At 37.8% G+C, this 24360-nt stretch overlaps 1 protein-coding gene across 4 annotated transcripts in view; it reads right to left on the minus strand.

The window, feature by feature from the left end:
- The window catches only part of FBXW7 (F-box and WD repeat domain containing 7), a gene marked incomplete at its 5' end in the record, with an annotated part of 100743 nt that extends 80773 nt beyond the window's left edge, over positions 1-19970 (minus strand). Inside the window, 2 exons of one of the 4 annotated variants that reach the window (XM_080343407.1) lie at positions 7253-7485; positions 19470-19955. In XM_080343407.1, coding sequence (XP_080199533.1) covers positions 7456-7485; positions 19470-19955 — 516 coding nt within the window. In that variant the 3' untranslated portion in view covers positions 7253-7455. Of the gene's footprint in view, positions 1-483; positions 1728-7252; positions 7486-19469 lie in introns of those variants that run through there. The other 3 variants (XM_080343404.1, XM_080343405.1, XM_080343406.1) reach the window with 3 other exon arrangements.
- Positions 19971-24360: the final 4390 nt, after the last annotated feature.

Below are 24360 nucleotides of genomic sequence, written 5' to 3' on the forward strand. Positions count from 1 at the left end.
ATTAAAATAGTATTTTAAGAATTCTTACTGAAAATGTTTAAATAATAATTAGTTTAACACCTCTAAATTATCTACTTTAATATTCAACAAGTCGCACGCACCGATAGCATTCAGAAGTTCATTCAATAGATTTTACTCAAAACGACTGACATCACCTAAAGGAGTGAATAAAAGCAAAATACACATTTATGAATGCACCTATTTTGTACAGCATTTGTTTTCATTTATGTGGTTTACAAGTATAAAAGACTCTTTGGCATATCCCTTTTAAATGGGTAATAGCTAAGACAACACGTACAGATTTTAATTCAATTCAAGCACAAGAAGTATTGAAATAAATGACCTGAGGGCTCCTCTACGGCACTCTGAGTGAACAGATCATATAGATATAAGTATTTCCTCATGGAATGAATGCACCATGACAAAGCACTGAGCTACAAGCCAAGCGATCAAAATTTAGGTTTTGAAGACTTTTACACTTACCCGCCTACGGCAGAAGGGCAGGCCTTGTGCAATGATGCTGATGCTAAATATCTTCATCACGGTTTGGTGTGGTAGAGGTTCTTTGGCACTTTTAAGATCAACAGGAACCAAGCCATGGTTGATGGCAGTTTTCCCAGGTTTGGACATTTTATCGTTCTTACTTTGTCAGGCCTACTAATAATGCAAGAACATTGCTAAAGACTTTGCTTCTAGAGTTGCATGACTTTTTTTTTTTTTAAAGTTTCAGATTGGTGATTCGGCTCCCCGCAGCCTGCTGCCTTTGTCTCTCAGCCTTCTGCCAAATGTCCTGACCTGTCTGCTGCTCAGTGAAGTGCAAGCTATCCTAGTATAGACAGGAATTAAACTACCAAGGGGCAGGCAGACTGCGCCTGCCAGTCACACAGCTGGTGGAACCTCCCCTGCAATGTCAGAGGAGCCCTTCTCCAAAAGGGGATACGCAGATTGAAAAAGAAGAAGAAAATCATGATTGTCAGGAGTTTTAATAGCCACAGGTGCTTATGCCTGTGTTTTAAAATAAGATTTTTTTTTTTTAATTGGTATTTATTTTTTTATAAGTTGGCAGTGTGCTTTCAGAAGAAGAACCCAAGGAGATTGCAACCTTCAGACAGTAACAGTGTTACTGCAGGATCAACTCCATCACTCTCTAGGCAGACTTCTTCCGGACTTCCAATAAATTTGACAGCTAGTGACTAAAAAGCTGACCTGGACTTGGCTGTTTCTCAACCTTCATCTGCACAAACAATATGTATTACTAAGTCCAAAAGTTAAAAAAAGGAAAGAAAACTAACCAAACAAAAAAACCCCAACACACAGCACGTCAGAAAAGAAAATAAAAAGAGAGTCCCCCAAAATTAAGGTATTGGCTCAAAACATGCTTTTTTATTAAAAGTAGAGGCTATCAACGTATTTTTCACCTATACTGTGATTTTTAGCTCTTTCTTCCTGGCCCTCCAGCAGGTAGCCCAGCTGTACCTCCTCCCCTTCCCTGCTGCTGGGGGGGAGCAGGATCCAGGGGGTTTTGGCTCTAGGGCTGCAATGGTACTTGAACATTCATCCCTTTTCTGGCCATCACAGGTTTGAGTACCAGTTTGCTCAGGCCTACCCGCCACACCGATGGAAAGGAGGAGGGCTCCTTCTCCCAGAACAGCATCTCCCAAAGGACGTGGGGAAAGGGCTGCCTGCTCTTCGCAACAAACCCGACTCGGGGCCATTTTCCAGGAAAAAAGCTTTTACTCCACCAAATGAAGCTAGAACAGCAATGTCCATTACTCACATTACCCGCAATTAGTTTACTTCCATTTTAAATAATTTCTTGATCAAATTAGCTTTCCTACAATGCCTCTAGGTTCCCACAATCCCTTTCCGATCCCTATACCTGGACATGTTTCTTAAAAATACATTCAAATCTTGAAAACCTTTTCGAGCAAAACTAAGTAGAAAGCGATAAAAGCCTATGAAAATGTCTTATTAAATTGCTGATAAGAGACAGAGAAAGCCATCAGAGCCCTTGTATGCACTGAGTACGTACAGTCCAAAACACAGTGAATAAATGACCATTAAGAAATCTTACAAGTTCCTTTATGCACAACCCAGCAAAGATAATTAACTGTATAATTATGCGAGGGCAAAAGAGGGAGTGTAGTAGTGCTTTAATGCTTGAAGCACAACACTGAAACTTCACAAAAAGACAGCATTAAAATACGCCTGTATTAGCATCTCCACTTACCCTTTGTTTCCCCTTTAAAAGCCAAGCTGTAAGCATGTCTCACTTGCATATAGAGGGCCTCCCCTGAGCAAACATTTGCTTGTTGAACAGTTAAAAAATGAACAAACAAACAACAACAACTATGAAAAACCGTAATGCTTCACTGAGTATACATACATTACTGTAAGCATTCACTTACAACAAAATATCTCTTTCTCAGATGAACTACAAGAAACCCTTATTTCTTTTCAGATGTTGCATACAGAAATGCTATGATGGAATGCTGGGTAGCACAATATTTTCAAGCCCTGATTGTTTTTTTCTTTTCTGCCATTCTATTCAAATGCCATTCTAAAGCACCTTTAGGCGTACGCTCTCTTCTAAAAGACCCTTTACATTTCCTTGTTCATACTTCATCCTATAAACTCAAAAAAACAGCTTACCATTCTCCTGTACTCAACAGCAATATCATTAGATCACAGTTTATAATTTCATTCTGAATTACTTCATATTTTATACAACAAATATTAGGCCTTCACTTGGCTGGAAGACTTTGGAAAGGTTTCTTGAGATCTTAGATTCACTCAAATAAGAAAACTTCACTGAAGCACTCCAAAGAGGGAGAAAAATTAGCCTTTTGTTTCTATTTTGAATAACTAAAGTGAAGAACAGAGCCAAAAACCCAAAAGAGATCAACTCACATATCCCTATTGATGTGTCATTCAAAAAGAAGCAACAGGTCAATGTTTTCCATTTTTGATGTACAAGTTGCTGTCTCTGTCATTCCAGAGTGGGAAGGTTAATAAAATGTATTTATATTTATATAATTTGACATTTGAATAGCATGTATGTAACATAAGATCAGATACAGTATTTTGTACAAAGCAAACCTCAGACTATGGTTTAATAAGTACTCAATATTTCATTTAATTGCATACAGAAATGTCTGCGTGTGCACGTTAAGAGAAACTGTTGAAGTAAACTCAATTTTGAAAGATTATTTCCTTGTGCAATTGCTGAAAGGAGAATTTGACAGTGTGGCAAAACACTACTTTAGTACCAGCCATTATTAGTTGATAAGAGCATAGTACATTTCTACTTTACATGCTTACTTGTCCCTTCCTTTTTTTCCTCCTTTTTTTTTTTTAAATTTAACTATTAGCTCATAACCCAAGTGCAAAATAGCAGCACAACTTGGCCCAATTACAAATTCACATACAATTGGGGAGCAGACAAGACTGAAGTACAGCACCCTCCAAGCACCACTCACAGCACAAATCTCCAGTCACAGGTTATTCTCACACTTCTGAAAAGCCAAAACTCTTGATTGTCAGCCCTGCTTCTTCTGTGGCTTGAGATACCCTCAGGAACTTCCAAGCTATCCTAGAGTACTTCCACAGGGACACACTTCTAGCTGAAAAAAGGTGTTATGTTCACATTTAGTGCAGTCCCCTTTCTAAGTGGATAAAGTCAAAGCAAACTAAAGTCTTTTTTTTTTGGTCCCATATGAAATTACCATGCTAGATTTCACACTTTACCATAGCAATAAGGAAAAGCTTTGGGTTTTCTCTCTGCCTATATTCCCTCTTTTTTATCACTGTCTTCCAGAAAAAAACACTTGCAGTAGCAGATGAGATCTTGTTGGCTCAGTTTTGTTTCCATATATCATCATTTTGTTTTAGTCTTAGATTTGCTACACATTACTTATTGTAAGTATGTCTCACAGTAACGTTTAAAGGCCCAAAGCTTTGCTGGACAGCTACAAATATTTAATAAGTAAAAGTCCTTAGCCTGAACGTATGATAAAGTCTAATTTAAGCACTAAGGGATAGTAACAGGAAAACAAAAGTTGAGAGGGCTGGCTATCTTAGAAGTGTCAGGAATACATTGCATATACTAGATATCACTTATTTTTGTATTTATTACACATAAAAGTCTAATCTAAGCTCTAAATGTAAATTTTTACAAGCCACTCTGTTGCAGTTATCTTTAGAAGTGTGTATTTTTAATATAACCTTGACAAATGTGAAACTACGAAAATTTGAGCTTTAATGCTTTGTAATACATATCTCTAACATCCTGTTTCTAAATGAAGTGGGGCTGATATCCAGTGATGCTCCTAGAAAAGGTGCCTGTCTGTCATTTTAATCAGAAGATCATGTTTGAAATCAGATCGCTTTATTTAGATGCATTCAAGTGCCTGACAACCTGATTTTGAAAATAGTAGTTTGAGAGCATCAGGGAGTATTAACTGTAAACTTAAGTTACAGGGTTTTTTTACATTGTTTTTGTTTTGGTTTGGTTTTTTGGCTGGTCCAGTGAAGACACATCTCTGTAAAATGAAGTACTGGCAAGTATACAAAGATTAAAATGCAAAAAGCAGAACCCCAGACAGGTTTTCCACAGTTCTTAACATCGGTGAACAGCTGCCCTCAAATGGATAAAGTAGAGCACTGCAACATTTTAAAAGTCACCTTCTCAAAAATAATAATAGCAGCATAATAAACCTTTGAATATGTTTGATAATGTACTTCCTAAATAACATTTTTAGTAAGCTCTGCATAGCTGTAGCATACAGGATGCACTATAATTCACATTATACATCAGCCTTATTGTTCCCTTGATCCATGCTGGCCCCCACCCATATGTACAAAGAACAGGAACCGTTTTGTTAGCAAAGCAAGGCAGTCTGTACTACACTATAACTACTCCTATGTAGCGACTGTGGTCCTAAGCTTATTTATGTGAGGGGTTTCTAATACCAGCATACAAATGTAGCTCCCAAAGGACCCACTGCACATAAGCCTGCTTTGTATAGGCAAACTAATAAGCTGCATAGAAACAAGGCACTGTACTAATTGCAACTGTATTAGTGGTGCTTCACAGAAAAAACTGTTGCTCTAAAGATTCTCTAGCATATCCAAGTCTACCCAATTTAAAAAAATCTATATCTGTAATAAAACATAATGACCCAGACCCCTGAAATGGGTATGAAGGGTATCAATGAAGATAATTTTGATCTCAAGACATCATCCAGAAATCATCCAGATTTTCTTAACTTGGACTTACTGAGATGATACTTTCTGGTTGTAATTCTGGCTCTGGAATCATGAGGCATGGCCATTAATAACTACAGTGATTAAAGAGTTTAGCATCTAATACAAAAAAGCTACTTTAAAATTTTTGCCATGAAAGAGCAAGATGATACACCTTTCACAGCTGCTGGTGGAAGATCGTACAACTTGTATGACACTCCTTTACTGAAAAAAATTATAGAAGTTCAAACAAATATGGCAAAATACTTCACACTCCAGAAGACAGCATTCTCCAGAAATTCCCTAGCAGATGTCAAAGAAGATATGAACATCAAGCAAAGGGGAAATAATCAGATAAACACATCTACTAGGCATCTTTCATGCCCATGTTCATGCTCATATTTGTTTAAGCATCCTGGTGTCTAAGTGTGAATACATGGAAAAATGAAGTCATCGTCAAATTTGACCTACTGCATTTTAATACTCATGGATGGCATTTAACTCCAGTAGCGTTGTCTGCTGGAGAACCCAAGCAGTAGGTCAGACTAACCAACACCAAGGGTTCACTAGATTCAGTTTCCGATTGTGAACACCAATGCAAGTGAGTTTGAATGACTGTCAGCAAAAAATAACAGATCTCCATTAGATCTATTTGATCCCACCGCCAAACATCTTTGGAGCTGAAATGAAACAAACAGGTCAGCTAGAGATTCAAGTAGCAAAAAGAAAAGTAGTACCTGCCCTTCTTGCTCTGGCAGTTCTATTCCAAACTCTTCCTTAAACTGGCTGAAGAATCTGTGAGGCTTACGAGTTCTGAAATGACTCCAGTAAGTAGGATACCTGAAAATACTCTATTTTTTGTTGTTGCCAAGTTAGTTTTCCACTAGTCTAGCAAATGCAAACAGCTCACAAAGCAGCCAAACACATGATGAGACAAGAGAAAAAGCAAAAGTGTTTGGAAGTGGAGAGTAGTCAAGACCTCCATCTTTGGGCAACAATGAGCTACTAGATCGCCTCTCTTTGTCCCTGGATCCCTTAGTACGCAATACTGCTCCCAAAGAGATTCCAATGATAAAAGTTCCCTAGGCATCTCAAAGAATACAGAATTTCATCTCCAAAGAAAGGGAAGGGAACATGCAAGCATATGCAGCTATAGCTGTGGAAGCTGCCCTCAGTCATGACAGTACGAGTGCAAAAGAGCATTTGAAAAATTACAAGGGACCATTTGCACAAGCTACCTTTTTGTAAGGTCATATTCAGTGTTTATGAAAGAAACACATAGACTGTCTAGAAAACTGCATATTGGCAAGACTATATCATATCAACTAATCACACTATTGTATCATTAAAACACATACTTAACCACGCACATTTAAAAAAAAAAAAGACCTCCCACCATATTTAGACACCCCTTTAAATGTACTTAATAATTTGTAACCAGAGGCCTATATTATTTGGCTTTATTTACCGTGCTACGGGGTCTTGTCATCACTGTCACTTTTTTTTAAACTATCTTTAAAGTACGTATCTTCATTTCTTCATTAAACATTTCAGAAAATATTACAGGTATGTAACAGAAATCCAGCTGCATCATCACGTGTTTTACAAATATTCCAGAAATGTCTGCCTGGTTCTCACTGGCTGTAAACTGACTTGTTGGATAAGCAAGTTTAACTCTTTGGTCTAGTCAGAGTTGCACCAGCTGTTAAAAAGAATTGCTACAGCTGCTCTGCAGGAATTTATTTGCTGACCACTTATTTACGCTGTTGTTGCACCTTTAAATAAAGCTGAGACAAGAATTAATAACTACAACAACAGGTAGCAAAGTCATGCAATATTTAACACTGGATTAAAATGCAAGTCAAATTCCCAGCTGAGAATAAGATGGGGGAGGGGAAAGCAGGTGTTTTTATTAGTAATGCAGCTGCTTTTATGAAAAAAGAAGATAGGAAATGGAAAAATTAGTTTTCCATATAGTAATTCAGCTTTTCTTATCACTGTATCACTCTTCCATGTAAAATGCAAGACTTTCAGTGGGAAATTCTAATATACATACATGCATACAATATACACAAGGCAGTACCCAAATATTAAAAATATTATTATCAGGTTTTGAACAGCGTCTAAAAAGCACTGCCAAGAATTAGTTTTGGACTTAGAAATTTCTTCCTTTCTACATATTAAATGGGAAAAGGAACAATCACCAAAACATCAGAAAAGCATTGAAAATACTTCTGCCACCTAGGAAAAAAAAAAAAAAAATCCTCTGTAGTTAACAATTCTGTCCACATAACATTTATTCAGCATTAAAAAAAAAAATCTTCTCTTGTATAAAGCCCGACAACATAGTAACTCTTCATATTAGCTATATTATCTACTGCCAAAATAAAAGGTTGAACAATGCAGAGTACTACATATTATATGTTGGAAACAATATAGATATCAAGGCCTACTTTGATACAAGATCTTGCTTTTCCTACTAGAACTGTAAAATACACATAAATCTAACAAACCCAACAACTGATTGTTACACTGGCATTCATTTGATAGCACCAAATTAAGCAATATAATCCTTTTCAGCTGGTTAATAGCATCCTGCAAAGGGGTGCGAGGCTATTTATAAAGCTCAAGATATGCAAAGTACTGAATGCCTAGAGTACAGAAAAAGCAGGTAGCCTGTGGAAGGGCTGGTGTTCCTGGTTGGTATGGTGCCACTTATTTTTGCCTTCTTTCCTTTTTTTCACCCCCCCCGTCCCCCCTCTTTTATTTTTTTCAGAGGAAGGGGAAGCCTTGCCTGATTTTTATCTTAAAACACTGTCCTTCTTTGATTTGTTCAAATATCACTTATTATTTAAAATGCTTTAAAGTACTTCATATAAATTGACTTTTTGTATATGGACAAACAAAACCATCTTTGAGTTTACTAGCTGTCTGATACTCTGACTTCCAACCCCACCAGCAAAGAAAAGCAGCACAGCAGTACCAAATTCTGACTGGCACAGCGTAGGACAAGTTTCAACAGTCTGCCCACCAAAACATATACACGTGTATGTGTAAAAACCGTGTTCTGTGTACTTGCTGTAGGACATGTAATACTAGTGCCTTACACCAAAGCCAAAAATTCTGCAGATGCGTGAATGTCTGAAGGTACCAATTCAAAGTGTCCTTGCTTTGGATGAAGTCTGGCTTAAAGAGAAGGAACATTAATACATTCGGTAAGAACGAGGGATCCATAGAGAATTATTTCAAGTCTGATTTCTTCCATTTAGATGTGTCACTTCCAGTTTGTTAATTAAAATAAGTAAAAATTAAATTAAGTGAATTATTTTCTGTGTGTTTTAGGAAATCTGACCAAGGGATCAGAACTGAAGGAATTATGACATTGGTAAAAAGAGTGTTCATTACTTATTGTTTTTCAATTTTTTTTAGCACTTAATGTATTTGGGTCAATAACCATCATGATAGCTTCCATCCTTAAGAGACACTCTATAAGTAAGAAGAAGAGTCTCCTGCCCACTTCCAAGCATAGATAAGCCGTGGCTGGATGACATAAGAATGTGATTTGCACTTACAGGAAACATTTCTCATACTTAAAAGTAGTAATGGCTTCTGATGATGCATGAAGTGGAATTTTTCCCTGCTGGCAATCTGTGGTGGCAGTAGGTACATCTTCCACTTCAGCAGAGGCACCAGGGACTGAACCAATGTATTAAAAATCAATAAGCATTAACAGAGTCATATTTCTTGACACAGCTGAAAAGAATAGCCACTGTCTCTCAAAGCTAAATTACACTGAATATTACTAAAATTTGCAATTTGCTCCTTTCATATTCTGCAATATATAGTCAGGTAGTAAAGTCAGGAGAAAACACCAGCTTTTATTAAGAATATATAAAGAAGGTTCTATAAGGAAATGGTTTGGACCACCTTGACTTGGGACAGAAATCTCTGCACTTCCTCAGTAACTGTGCTCTTCTCAGATTGTCTTGCTAATTCTTATAACAAACTAAAGAAAAAATAATCTAAAATTATCAAGAAGAGGAGAAAGGAGAAATAAGAGAAAAGTGAGAAGAGATGCCTGACAGCAATGTTTTCCACTTGTACTTCAGTGATTATTACAGAGAAACACATCCATGTACAAGAACTCATTACTTTTACCTGTAAAAACTCAATGCCAATTAACTAAATATAACATTACATCATAAGTTGATGACACAGAGTCAATGCACATGAAGTTTTATAGACTCTTTTTTTTAACAAAAAGCACATTTTACAGTAATTCGGTGAAGTCCTGAACTTGTTTGGCCATGACAGAATGGGCAGAATTCCAGCAAAGTTTGCATTAAGCTGAAGTTTAGACAGCGTTTTCATTAAGCACACTACGGACATGAAAGAGCAGATGCTTGTCACAAAGAGAACAGTTTATAGAAACACTAGTTTTAAGTTTTATAGGGATTTTTCTAATAGAAATTTCACTAATAAAGTAATCTGTAAAACATCCACATTCAACATAAACAAAACATAATGGCAAATTAATAAATCTTCACAAAATTCGTGTTATACCTTTACTACACAAGCAAAGCTTCATGCACAGATCAGACACCATATGCTACCAATGAAAAAACAGTTCATGTGTCAAAAACCATCCTTTGTCAGTAGACATTAGATGCTGGCTATTCAAACACTCTGCTGAGACAGCTTAGAAATTTCAGTTTTTCAGAAATTATTAAACAAGCATAAAAATTGACCATGTCTAGTTTTCCTCCTTACACTCAAGAATTTGTAAAGATATCTAAATCACTTTACTGTGCACAGTTTGCTGAACAGCAACATGTTCTGCAGATAATAAATGTTTCCTACAGAAATACTGCTATTTTGCAGATTACAGTGAGTGAGAAATGCATCAGGAAAAAAATGTTAGTCCTGCAGCAGCTGTTAAATGTAATTCTGATCCTCAGATCACCTTCTGTTCCTCTGGCCCTCTAAGCTGATTTCAGATCTCATGATTTCATAAGGATAAAACATCAGTGAATACAAGGAATATACTGATAACAATTTATACTTCTAAACATACACTTCAAAATCACAGCCCAAAGAATATTTAATTTGGAAAGAGGGAGTGTCAACAAAACAAAAAACAAACCTGCCAGCAAAAGTTTTACTTTCTTCACACTTAGATTCACCATTTACATCAAGCCATAGCCACCATTTCATAGCCAGTAATACCAACTTCAGTTAAGCCCCAAAAGGTGAAGCAGTTTAAAGTGACACTCAGAACAAGGGCATCCACTGATAAAATTCCCAGTAAATACAGCTGTATCACTACAGACTGAAGATATTTGGGGTAACAATCATGTCAGCCAACAGCACCTGCCACATAGTTAAGAACAACATGAGGAACAAATGGCATATCTAAGTGGGGCAGAGCTCCCAAATGTATTTGTTAGACAAGCCATGCATCCCAACTGAGTAAGCATACTGAAAGTATTTTCAAGCACATAGTCATGATTTCTCCTTCATAATGCTGTTGCCATGTAATTGGTGAGTTGAAATGCTACTGCGGCAGGTTTTTTTTCAAAGCTCATTTTTACACTGAGAACAAAGATGCAGAGCAAAAACCATGTAGGTGCCTAACAGCCACTGATTTCAAAACCTATGAAAAAACGCGTGACTAAAAGGCACTGCTTCAAGTAGTTACCTGGAGGTATCCATTTAATTTATTCTTCACAAAGTAAACTGATAGAGCAGTTTGAGTAACACAGCTAAGTTGCTTTCCAATATTTACTGTTAAGGAGCTCTGCATAAGCCAAACAACTGAAAGACAATTCAATACAACCTTGTGGCAACGCATCAGTTCTGAGCAAGTCGAAACCAAGAGGCTGTTTCCCCACTCCGGAAGGGGGCTGGCATCTCTTCTGTGTTAGGGAACTGCTGGAAACCCTCCTATGAGCAACCAACCAACATGGCTATGAAAGAATTAGATGTATACATTTATGTTCGGAAGAAATTACTGGACATGTCTGGTAAGAACCACCAGGATAAAAAGCAATGTGTACACTCTGGGATGCATGCTGTAGCTTCACTGCAAAGAAGGATTCAATTGTACATTACAAGTCAGACACCTGCACAGACAAGTCTGTCCCAATCAAAAGCGCTGTTTATTTTCCAGTGTGGCTAGCTGAGGTAAAACCCTTGACTGAAGTTGAAAGACTGACCTCAATTATTGGCACAGAAGTAGAAAATTGCTCATGCCTTGCTCAGCTAGGTCTTTAGTCTAGTAAGCAAACCATGTAATGGGAAACGAAATGAGAAACTAAATCAGCGCTGGCTCTTACCTCATCAAAAAACATGCATCTTTTTGTAATGATGGGGGAAGGGAGGGGAAAAAAGAAAAAAGAAAAAGGAGGGGGGAAACCCCAATGAAAATCTACTTATTAAATACAATCTTGGAGTCAAAACTGTAAGCCAAACTGTCAATATCAATGTTTCCTGCTAAACTACTGTGGTGGCTGCAATCCCTCGCCCAGGCTGCCTCCACACGAGCCAGGTGTGTTGGGAGAGAACAACCCCCACAACAAACACAGGTGTTGTGAGCCCAAGCTCTGAGACAGCGCCTCCGTGGTCTCAGGGCTCCCACCAGGTGGTGAAACACCCCACTTATGCCTGGGCAAGGCAGCAACCATGGGGTCACTCCTGGCAACCTGACACACCTGTATCGCAGTCTGAGCAGGATGGTACCAGAACTTTACCATCTGAAAAGTTCTGGATGTAGACAAACGGTGGAAAGCACCAGAAATTACCTCATCCTAAGTGCGGCCAGAGTGGAAATGTACTGACCAAAGTCAATGATCTCGGGACCCTATAAATAGCAATGCTAAGCGAGACCTGTGGAGCTCTGGGGGGTGGCAGCAGGCTGTCACCTCGTACCTCCCTCCCAGCTGGGATGCCTCTCGGAGCCACCTCACGACAAACTGACGCCACAAAGCCGTTCGGGAAGATAGATTTCACCAGACTCAACGATCGCCTGTTGAGAATGCTGATACATTCAAAGTGAGTAATTTGCTTATCACAAGAGGGCAATATTGGCCACAGCTATACCTCCACATACATTCAAATATCCATGGATTAATGTGCACAGACCTACATGTATGTGTTTTTATCCATATATCTGTGTATGTGTCTATATGTATGTGATCCGATTTATCTCCTTGCAAGTGTAGTGTGATCCTTGCCCTTCTCGAATCTGTAAGCAAGTCACTGTTTTAATTACAACAAATCCAATTGAATTGCATTAGATCACTTTATTCATCAGTTGCTGATTAAGTGTTGTTAGAAATCATATATTAAACTTGTGATCTACCTCAATAAATTTCAAACTGCTGCTAAATCCAAATCATGTAAACAATCCATCCGCAACAACTACCTTTCTTCCTTTCCAGGCAAAGATTCTTCACTTTCCCTTCTATACACAATTACTTACTTCACAAATTATACATTAGCACTGTCATTTAATTCTGTAGTAGTAATTGCAAAAATCATACTGAAAAGAGGTAAGACATCCTTCATTAAGGGAAAGAAAAACCAGGATTTATTATAGAAGAAATTACTGTCCTTTGATTGCAAGTGACATTTTAACATAATTACTAGGTATTCCAAGAACTTTGCATGAGAAAGCTGAATTAGATAGCCAAGTTCTTAGATAAGCCACAACCTATATCAGGGATAACCACATTGCTACAAGCAGAGCCCACATCTCAATCAGCAAGCTTCATGATCTGCTTACAGAGTAGGGAAAATCAGCAGAGCAGCAAAAACCACCAGTTTTTCCTGCTAGTGAAGATGTATGATCAATTCTACTTGCAAAAGTACAGCTAAACCTCTGCAAGCCTTGGGCAGCAAGTAAAGCCATTACTTAACACAGTCAAATAAAAGCAGAGCAAGTGAGAAGTACTTTTGAGAAAGAAGTGTTGCCACCTGTAGTAAAGAAGCATGCTACAGTTGAGTACACATGGGGAGGAACCTTGCTATTACAGAGAAACTGAAAAATCTCTATTCCTTCCATGGATGTTTAAATATTTAACAAACTACATTTTTATTACAGTTGTATAACATTTCCGAATGATCCTGCATGCTTGGAATCATTAACAACTAAACTACATAGTATATAAATTAGAAAAAAGTAAAAGGCTTAAAGTGTTGATTGATATTAATCTCAGAGTATGAATATTTGTAATATTATTAGAGTCCAATATGAAAACAAAGCTCTGTATCAGAAGAGTAAAAAAAACAAAAAAAAAAACAAAAAAAACCCCCCCCAAAACCAGCAAAATTTGCTCAAAAATAACCAAACTTTCACAGTAATGCAAAAGTAATTCTGATTGGCAATTATAAAAACCATTTATTGTTTATTCTAAGTCATGTACTGAACTATTTTAATTTAGTTCCATAGTTCAGAATAACCAAGGGAGGAGAAAATTTGCCAGTTACTAATCTTTTAAAAAGAGTAATGTGAAAGAAAAAGGAGCTTTAATTAACAAGGCAAATCCCAGGGAGAAGCAAGAGGAAAAAAAGTTATATTGCCAGTGTACTAAGTTGAGGGGGGAGCGGGGCGAATGTGTTTTTGTTATTTTTGTTTGCATTGTTTGTTTTTTGGGGGTTTGGTTTGGTTTTAACAAACAGATCAAGTCTTTATGTGTATCCTTTTTAACACAGCTTTAGCCAAATTATTATTTAGCTTAAGAACTCTTTAAAGCATTAACTGTTTGAAAACTCAGGAGATAACAGGCATGAAGAATGCATGAAGAATCTGTCTCCCCTATGTATGATCCCTGGGGGGGGGAAAAAAAAAAAAAAAAAATCAAGTTTTTTAAACTTTTTTTTTCTATACAGTTTTTCCTCTTTCTCCTGTGCACTCAAAACAGAGAACTATTCTTATCACACAAGCCACCTGAAAATGCTTAATAATTATTTTTTTAAAGGAAACATTCCTATATCATTTCAGATACTGGAAACTGATATCTTCACAAATAAAAAATACTGAGTCCTTGTGTTCCAGTTGTATTTAGTCCCTAGACTTAAAAAACATGCTTCAAGTTTTCAGCTGCAAGAGCAGGAAAAGCCTTTGCAAAGGACCACTGCACAAGTCTCCGTAGGGCTGCAGCAAAGCAATAGCAGCCCCCTCTGCTGCTCGAAAAGAAGAAATATTTTAACATCAATATTACCAGAACACCACCCCACCTACACACAATATTCCAGCCTTTTCTCAATTGTGTTTACTGCCTGTACACCAAAAAAATACTTCTAAGGATCAGCATTTCCCTAATAATTCTTTATTTCCCCCTACCCCTACAAAGCTTTTAGCCTATTAACATTCTGATGATAACTGCAGACTTTCATACCTGAGTCTGTTCTCACTTCACATATGCATAGTTTTCCTTAGTTTTAAAAATTAAGTCTATCCTTCCATGCAAAGCCAAAAATTGCTGAAAAGAAATCCTTTATATCCTTGTGGCTGTATGTACTAGCCTGGACCAAGCACAGCGCAGTAAAAAATTCTGTCCCTGTTCACGCTATTTAAGCTCAAAGCTTTTTGAGCATGGCTTTAGATTTGTTTTGGAATTTGCAAGATGAGTATTTAAACTCCAAGGGATGGATGTTCTTGTGGTACCTTCCTGTCCGAGCTCCAAGAAGTCAACCCAGCTTATTTGTTCTGTCTCTCCACCCTCCACTCCCTAGGGGCAACACACAACCAAGAAAAGGCACACGCGGAACAGCAGCATTACTTACACAGGCGTGCCCAGACAGCATGGTACCCAGAATCAGAGAATATTGCAATCAAAGTACACCATTTTTACAAGAAAACCAAGCTGCTTCTCAGCCTTTACCATTGTTATATGCAATATATGTTATCTAGAAAAGGCATCTATTAAAAAAAGTCAACTTATTACCTTTAGTAAGGAAGCAAATGCTCAAATATGGCAACTGCTGAAAGAGTATCAAAGTCTTTTTTGTGGTTGTAGATCCAAATATACAAGAATATTTCATCTTCATTTTAGCTAATCTGGTTTCTAGTTCTTAGGGAGCCCTGGTTAACCACCAAAACAATCACCATCACAGCTCACAATCAGACACCAACTCAGGAAGTTAGTGGAGAGTTCTGTATGCACTATGTCTGACCCCTTATGAGGAGTCACCATCACAGCCCAAATAGCACAGAAATAACATCTCACATTCATATACCTCAATTTGCGAAATTTCAAGACAGCCTCAATAGAAGAAAAGGAAACCAATGTTTAAGTAAGAGGAGTTTTGTTGCAAAGACTTATTGAACAGTGTCTGTTGTCGAGAAGGACTGAACAACTCCCACAGACAGGCCCAAACAGTCCTTCAGACATCCCTCCAGACAAGCAGGGCAGCCAAATGTGGTTCCTGAAACCCAGAACAAAAAAACTGCTGTGCACCAGCTACGAATCCTCCAGCTTTACCCACTCACTTGGATTTTAGAATTCAGGTCCTTACAGAATACATAAAAATACCTTTAGTGCCTTTCTAGTGTATTGTCCCTGCAAAACACAATTCGTGGAGAAATTGAGAATACCTCAAATTGGAGGGAGTGGCATGAAAATAAGATATTATATCAAAATTTGAGATGACATCACCCCAGAGTGAGAGGCATACTTTAAGATTAAAAAGGGCTGCCATTTGCCTGTCTCCCAACAACCATTTCCTACAACTTTTTAAACATGGACACAGTAAATTGCATCTTCTAGTTTCTGTGTAATTTTCAGATTTTTTCCTCTTTTTGCCACAGACCACCTTCGAGCATGCAAGCAGGAATAAGAACGGAAGGAAATGCCTTGATACCACAATTTGACCTGGAACAAGTATGTATCTGCATCTGGAGATCTCACACCTGCTAGTCAGATATGAAGTAGTTATTTTGCCTAATCATAGAAATCTGTCACAATATTTGCTGGAATGAATGCAGCTAATGCTTCTCAGGAATTCATGGGTTTAATGTTACTTTTTAAGTGATTGTTTCCTAACTGAGGTGGCTTCAACATTAGACACACTTAATAATAAAACTATCACGTAATATAGAATTTTAGATAAAGAAAAACTACTAGAACAAAGTTAAACTCATGGTGGCTTGAGTACAAATGATAATTACTTTTTTCCCTTTCTACAAAATATATCAAATCCAAACCAAAGCTGAATGAACCTGTAAATTATTTTAACTGTTTAGAAACAATTTTAAGATAATCACAAAGCAAATACTCCTCTGAATAAGAGAAGTTCACAGCAGTTAATGAAAAACAACTCATCTTGATGGAAACTGAAAGCCTCAATTAAAATAAAAAGACAGCCTGCTGCTGTCAAGTGGAAGTCCAGGTGATATGTGGCAAACGTATGCAAGGACACACTGTGGTGTTATGCGGGAACCTTGCCATTTCCTTCCTTAGCCACACAGGATCCCACATAGCCAAGAACCAAAGGAAGTCAGATTAGAAAGAGACTTCATTCAGTAGTTGATGAGGAAAGGCAGATTAAAGAACAGAGATATCCAAAAGTTGAGATGAGCTGCACAACACCACCTACAGCAGTAGCAGTTGCTATTTTATTCTGCTTCAATATTATCTCTTGGCACTTGGTAGTGATGAAAACTGTGTGTTGCCAATACTGCTATGTACAACCAGACTAAACTAGAGACTGTGTTGGCTCAGGACTGCATGCTCCTGAGGAGCCAGGCTTACGTCTGACACAGTGAGCAGTGGATTCCCCCATGGCAGCCAATACTGGTGCCGCAAAGCAAGTTTCCCAGGAGAACAGCACACAGCAAGGGAGCAGGTAATTCAGCCCAAGTAACGAGGAGAATTGTATGAGACTATAAATGCTGAGGATCGTATCTGAAAATCTAAAAATAAGTCTATCAGGTTTGAGTCTTCCAGGATGAGTCTATCTTCAACAGGTAGAACCAGAAATCACTTGCAAATACAGCTGATGAGTTTACAAACACTTTCTCTTCTCACAGAGCAGCATATTAGTCTTTTTTAATTTTTACTCTAGTAATTCACTCATGCTCCAGAACATCTACATTTCTACAACATTTCTTAACACAGAATGTGTTCCTATAGTTAAATGTTAGCTTATTAATGATTTGCAGCATTAATGTCACCCTATGTCTGTCTTACTGTGTAACCATGACCTAGAGCGGTGCCAGCTCAAGCAGCTTTCTAACCTGTGCTGATCGTTCGGCTACGCAGTTAAAACTACCTAAAACAGAGTGGCACCATGAATCAAGAATGATTCCCAAACATGGTACCCTGGTCCCAACAGTTCTCGCAGGAGCACGGCCTGGGGGCGGAGCACAGCCCAAAGTGGCTAGCACTGTAGGGAAACAACACACCAAGCAACCATCAGGACACACAGAAATCATGCATCTTCACAAAAATCTTTCAGACAACTTCCTTCAGGCTAAAGCAGCTTGTTTCTGCTTATGACAAATACACCTCAAAGAAAGAAAGGGAAAACCTGCATTTGTTACTAGAGATGATTGAAAAAAAGCTTCAGAACTGACCACCACTGAAAACTCCACTCTACTATGTCTGTATGTGATTTGAGTATGGTTATTTACAAAGCACTTCAAAGAGTAACCAATTCAGAGACCTAAAACTATATTTTTTGATATCGGGTCCATACTGGATGCAAGTTTTTATATGATACGCAGTAAGTCATACTAAAACCAGGAAAACCAAAGCATTGGAATAGAAACAAGAATTTGAGTTATAAAAAGCCAAACTGAATGACGTGGAATACGACAGTATTCCACTCCACATTAGAAAGCATATACTTCAGTACCTTGAACAGTAGAATTATCAATAGAAAGTTATATAATTTACTAAAAACTCATGTGAAAATATTATGACTTTTCAAAAATCAAAGATGTTAGCTGAGACACTTTAAACATACAAGTGAGTTACATACATAGTTACTACCAAAACGACGTTGCTGCTGCTTCCTGATTCTATTTACCTGTTTTCATGAATCTTCAAGACTGATTTTGCATCTCTATACAATTCTGTTCATACTCAATCACATAGGAAACCCCGTTAACTTATGTTCACTGATTTTTTGTGGATTTGTTTTGTTTTACATCAGGTTTGTTGGCTTTTTTTTTTAAAAAAAAAAGTACATTATAAACATTTGAGGGGGTTTTGTAATTTTGTTTTTGAAAGGTAAGAGGAGGCTAGGTGTTCTATTACCAATTAAAGATTAAGAAAAAGGAACTGGCACATAGGCTTAGGAATAACCTTCTTCCGCAAGAACACTTGCCTGCTCCTCTTTTTTATTAGTCAGTATCACCACTTTCATTATTTTTTCAGTTTTTGCTACTGCTAAGAGTGAAGAAAATCTCTCTCCTGAAGAATCTGAAAAATATAATGAACTACTAAGGTACACTGGAGCTAAAACTCCAAAAACTTTTTTTTCTTTAATCTATAAGGTTAGGTGATTTAAGTAGCAATAAAACCACAAATATTTATTTCCAAATTCTTATTGCAAATCGGAAGGTCTCAACAATCATTGCATACAATTTACAAGGTATTCACAAGCAGGATATCATACAAAGTTATGTAATGACTTTGTAACTGAATGACTGGCTAAGACACTTTTTTTTAACCTGTGTTCTGTCAATGAACCCACAATAACCTGGTCAGAAGGAAAAACTTGATGTTTCAGTAATATTCCACCCTATTTTTTCATTACAATGTTTTCATCTAAATGAATCAGATATTCTCAGAGAACACCACATATGAACAATTTCTTACCTTCCTTCTTGCCTGCTTTGAGAATGAAAACATCATAAATCGTGCCAGAAAGGTATTATGTAGTGTATGAGTTAGCATGTGAAAATATTAATAAAGAAACACCTTGATCTTCTGAACAGAGTCACCAGAGTACTATTCCTTAAAATATACAGGAGTATTTGCTCATGTCGAATGCATGAAAATAATTTGATTATTAATAGTTAAAACTGTATAGTTTTTGTGGACTGCATAAATTCTTCACAATGAGATCTTCAGCAAGAAAGATCTTTGCTTCATTGTAAAACTTCAGTTTAAGTTAAATACGAAAATTATTTCCCCAAATCCAGAGTTAACAAGGAGTAAGAACTAAAAAAAAAAACCAAAAAACAAAAAACCACAAAAAAACCCCTAGCTTCTCACCTTTGTCTTTATGTACAATGGCGATGAGTGGTGAATGGGCAAGTCCACGAGGCTACTGGAATTTGTGACACTGTTACTATTAGCGTGTTCATCTTCTCTACTGCTGTCATCAGACTGATCGAAATCATCACTCTCCTGGTCCATTTCCTCCTCCTCTTCCGCCTCCTCCTCTTGATCACCAGCATGTTCATCATCTTCTTCCTCTTGGTTACAAGTGGATTCTTCATCCACTGTAATAAGTCTATTGTTATTTTCTTCTAACTGTTCCTGCTGAGACTCATGCCTGTCATCAAATCCAGGTTCTTCTCCTATCTCCCCATTCCTCCCAATATGCTGCTCCTCTTGTTGTCGTCTTTGCTGCTGCTCCTCCTCTTCTACAACCCGATTCATCTGCTCCTCATCTACTTGGCTTGAGGAAGCATTACCTCGAAGAGATCCACCAGTTCGTCGCCTCTTGCTGCCCACAGAGAGCAGTTCCTGATTCATTTCCAAAAGCCAGCTTGCTACTTCTTGGACCTTGGCTAGGCTATCTGAAGATGCAAATGCTTTCACATTCTAAGGAGACAAAACACAAAAAAGCGGTAAATTACAAAAGTTACAATTTTTATTAGATAAAGCAGTAAAAACTTATTTCATTGTATTAGTCCTGACTACGTCAAATTCCAAGAAACAAGGAATAAATTTCTACTTGAGGCACACTGGAAAAACCCAGACTGCAGAGAACTTTGTAGCAGGATTGTTATTTCTTCTACCAAACAGTCTGATCATGATTTCCAAAAGCACCAGATTCTGCAAAATTCAGAATATCTACTTCCTTCTCCTAGGGAATCCACTCGAACCATTAACATGCATGTTAACAGAAGACTTGCCAAAAATTGGACAAAGAACATTTTCAAACGGGATATTTTCCCTCTCATTTGATTACAGACTTTATATATATATATCTAACTCACAAATGATGAATTGCTTTTGGTCTTATGCCTTAAGAGCAGGCATATTTTCGGGTATAACTGTTTCATTTCTTGTTACTAAGATTTTCTTTCAGATAAATGAAAAATATAACAACCACTAAAGAATACAGCCTTATCACTTTCAAATCATAAACTGGCCACAGAGATGCCCAGTGGTCAAAAGCAGACATCAACAGGCACCCTGTGCAGCCCAGAAATGGCACATGCCTTGCCCGACAAAAATCACTGTTAGCAGTATCAGTTCTCCAAACTCTTAAGAAGCTAAAAGAATTGTTGAATGAGACTCTGACAAGTTAATAAATTGCCAAATTTAGGTGGATACTAACAGAAACATACACAATTTCAAAATTATCCACACATTTGGCTACACATGTGCATGTAAACAATATAAAAGAACAGAAAAATAAATTACAGTCTAGCTAGATCTTAAATTTGGCATTACATTTCCAGCTCTACAACCTTTCAGGCTGGCACATCCTGACTCCAAGTCCCCTAAATTCATGTGATGAGTTGAGTTGGTGAAGTCAGACATGACCTCAACAAGCAGTCAGATTCACAGATTGCACAGGAAAAAGTGCGCAAATAGAAATCAACTAGCTTTTTCACCACTGTGCTTGGGTGTCCATATCACAGTATCACAGTATGTTTGGGATTGGAAAGGACCTCAAAAGATCATCTAGTCCAATTCCCCTGCTGGAGCAGGAACGCCTAGGTGAGGTCACACAGGAACATGTCCAGGCGGGTTTTGAATGTCTCCAGAGAAGGAGACTCCACAACCTCCCTGGGCAGCCTGTTCCAGTGCTCGGTCACCCTTACTGAGAAGTTTTTTCTCAAATTTAAGTGGAACCTCTTGTGTTCCAGCTTGATCCCATTACCCCTTGTCCTATCATTGTTTGCCACTGAGAAGAGCCTGGCTCCATCCTCGTGACACTCACCCCTGACATATTTATAAACATTAATAAGGTCACCCCCTCAGTCTTCTCTTCTCCAAACTAAAGAGACCCAGCTCCCTCAGCCTTTCTTCATAAGGGAGGTGCTCCACTCCCTTAATCATCTTTGTTGCCCTACGCTGGACCCTCTCCATCAGTTCCCTGTCCTTCTTGAACTGAGGGGCCCATAGGGTCCATAGACCAATCACACACTCAGCAGGCTACACAGTGAGAGGTTCAGAAAGCACAACAATGCAGTACTGGAATGCAGAAAGACTCGTGAGTGTCCTTGGAGTAGGAGCAATGAAGGATAGAAGTTTCCATGAGTTCTTCAAGTACAGGAAGATACTCTCCCAACCCTTCCCACCCCCTTCACTCCTTTTTTGAGAAAGTCCTCTATCTCTGTTTAAACAAACAACAACAAAAAGCCAAACAAACAAACAAAAAACACACACAAAAAACCCACAACAACCATACATCTGGCACCTTGGATGATAGATGTGTGGAACTGATAAAGCCCAGCTTTACTCATGACATTTGTGAAAACATTCAACTTACTGGTGAGGAGGGAAGAAAGGAGGAGAAACCATAGCTCTAAGGTAATTTTCATTGTGTTGTACCATGAAAGCCACAGAAACATATTTACAGATTTTTTTCAAGTGTTGCATTGAGAAGGATTCGTAGATGGGATTCTGCACACTTGACCCCTCTTTCTCAGGGAAGCATTACTTACATCCCAAAGACGTGGTTCTCAAGTTTCCACATATCTACCCAGATGACAACTGCCCCCAAATAAAACCTTATGAGTTCAAAAGCCTAAATATACGTTCTAAAGAAAGAGTCCACCAGCAATTAGCTCCAATCAGTGAATGAGAAGCTAATACTAAAAGACAATTAAGCTCAACACATCAAGGCAAAGACATGATGGAAGCAGAGGCCATGCTGACTCCTGCTTTTACCAGGACAAAAAGCATTAGGGGCACTGGGGTGCATGTGACCCAAAGCAGAAGTTAATGACTGCAGCCTTCAGTGCAAGGGGCATCAAAAGTGAGTGTGTTTCATTTTCTATATATAGTAAGTAGCACATGAGAAAGAGTGCACTCTTCATAGCATCTAGGAGGAATGTTTTCACTTAATATTTTTCCTCAAAGCCCAGAAACCTTGGCATATTGGAGTGATGTTTAATAACTGCATTTCATCAAATATCAAATTTGTTTGCATATATAATCTGAGGATAGTACAACCTATTTAACAGGCTTGCTACATAGTTCAGGCATTATGAAGATGACAACACTACATCTTATTTGGAATATTTTAAGCATTAAATCATGCAAAAATCACTCATTTAAAAAAAAGGCCAAGAGATCTACATCTTCACAATCTAGCAATTTTAGCTTCCATCACAAATGATTCTCTAAATAGCCGTGAATGAAGCTTTAAAGTTTTAATCACATTTTTTTCAGTATCAACAGCATTATTTCAAATATATGCATCAATTTTTGGTTTAGGACTTGATAAAACTGCAAATGTTGCATTTGTTTCCATAATTTAATACATACTTTCAATTTATACCTATGAACAACCAACAAAAAAGGTCAGCAAGTAATAAAATGCCTGAATCTGCTAAATGCTTAAGTGACAGAAATGACACTATTGTTACTGTTAATATACCCAAATTAAATTCCAGCCAATTAAAAAGAAATGAACATATACTAGTACTACTACATATTATTAATTATTCCTACATTTTTGTAGTGACCATTAACTCACAAAATTAGCGTCAGTCGTAAGTTATTTCAGTTTTACTCTGTATTTGCACAAATAAACTCAACTTGGATTTTCCAGAAGCCTGTAAAATCCATTATCAAAATTTAATTACAAGTGGTGCTGCATCAGAAATCATCAGTATGCAAAGAGGTGATGCATTCACTGAAGAACAGATGGATGTACATTATCTGAGAGATTTGAAACATTAAAGCTGCCTTCTGTCACATAAGTGCTTTCAGAATTAACTACTGTCAGCTTAATACACAAGATACAATCATTTCAATATATAAGGCGGATAAGGAATAAGACAGGATTATTATTTTGCAGGAAGAAATGTATTTACAAATCAACTACCAGAGAACTAAAATGCTGTGTTTTCAGCTAGCACAGTACCTCCTTCATTTATACTCTCAGCCGCAAATTACTCAAATCAGCTAAACTCCAGCATATCAGAGAGGAAAGGTATTGCTTCCTACGCAACTCAGATCACAAAGAGTTTTTTTTTAGACAGAAACCAAAACATTGAAGAACAGTTGCAACACTTTCATAAACATGCAAAACTCATTACATTTGGTCAACAAGTCTAACTTAGCAACTCCCAGGTAAGTTTTGTAATGCTTGTGGTCAGTGCTATGGAAAAGCAAAGTACAAGTTATCCCTAAGGGAAATGGAAGTCCCTGGACTGATCCAGCTCTAAATTCAGAGTTAAAGAACACATCCTCCATTTATATTGAAGATAAAATGCTCCTTGAGCAGAATTCTTCAGCTTTATCCATTAAATTTGCACAGAGGACTTTATACAAATTAACCCAGAACAACAGTTGCTCAAAACCACCTCTAAGAAGTAGCAAGCAACATCAGAAAACTACAGAGAAAACTCCTCAGGTTTATCTACCACAGCAGGTAGAAAGCAAAAAAAGGAACATCCCACCCAAGCTAAGGATCTCCTATGATTTCATTTCAACATCCCAACCTATCTTCTGAAGGAAAAATGAAATCCTTACAAGCATGCTTTGCCCAAGCTGGACACTGGGGTGTTGGTACCTTAGAGCCAAGCGGACATAAGCAAGCAGTGCAGCCCCATAGGTGCAGATGTGCAAACGTGAGGACTGGGCAGCCCAGGATTCAGCTGTGGTGGGGGGGAAAGAGCTGTTATTTCCAGACCAGCTCTGACCCCCACAGTCCACCCTCATAGCCAGAGCACATCTTCTTGTTTAGTTTTGC

This window comes from Nesoenas mayeri, assembly GCF_963082525.1.
Source record: "Nesoenas mayeri genome assembly, chromosome: 4".
Lineage (NCBI taxonomy): Eukaryota > Metazoa > Chordata > Aves > Columbiformes > Columbidae > Nesoenas > Nesoenas mayeri.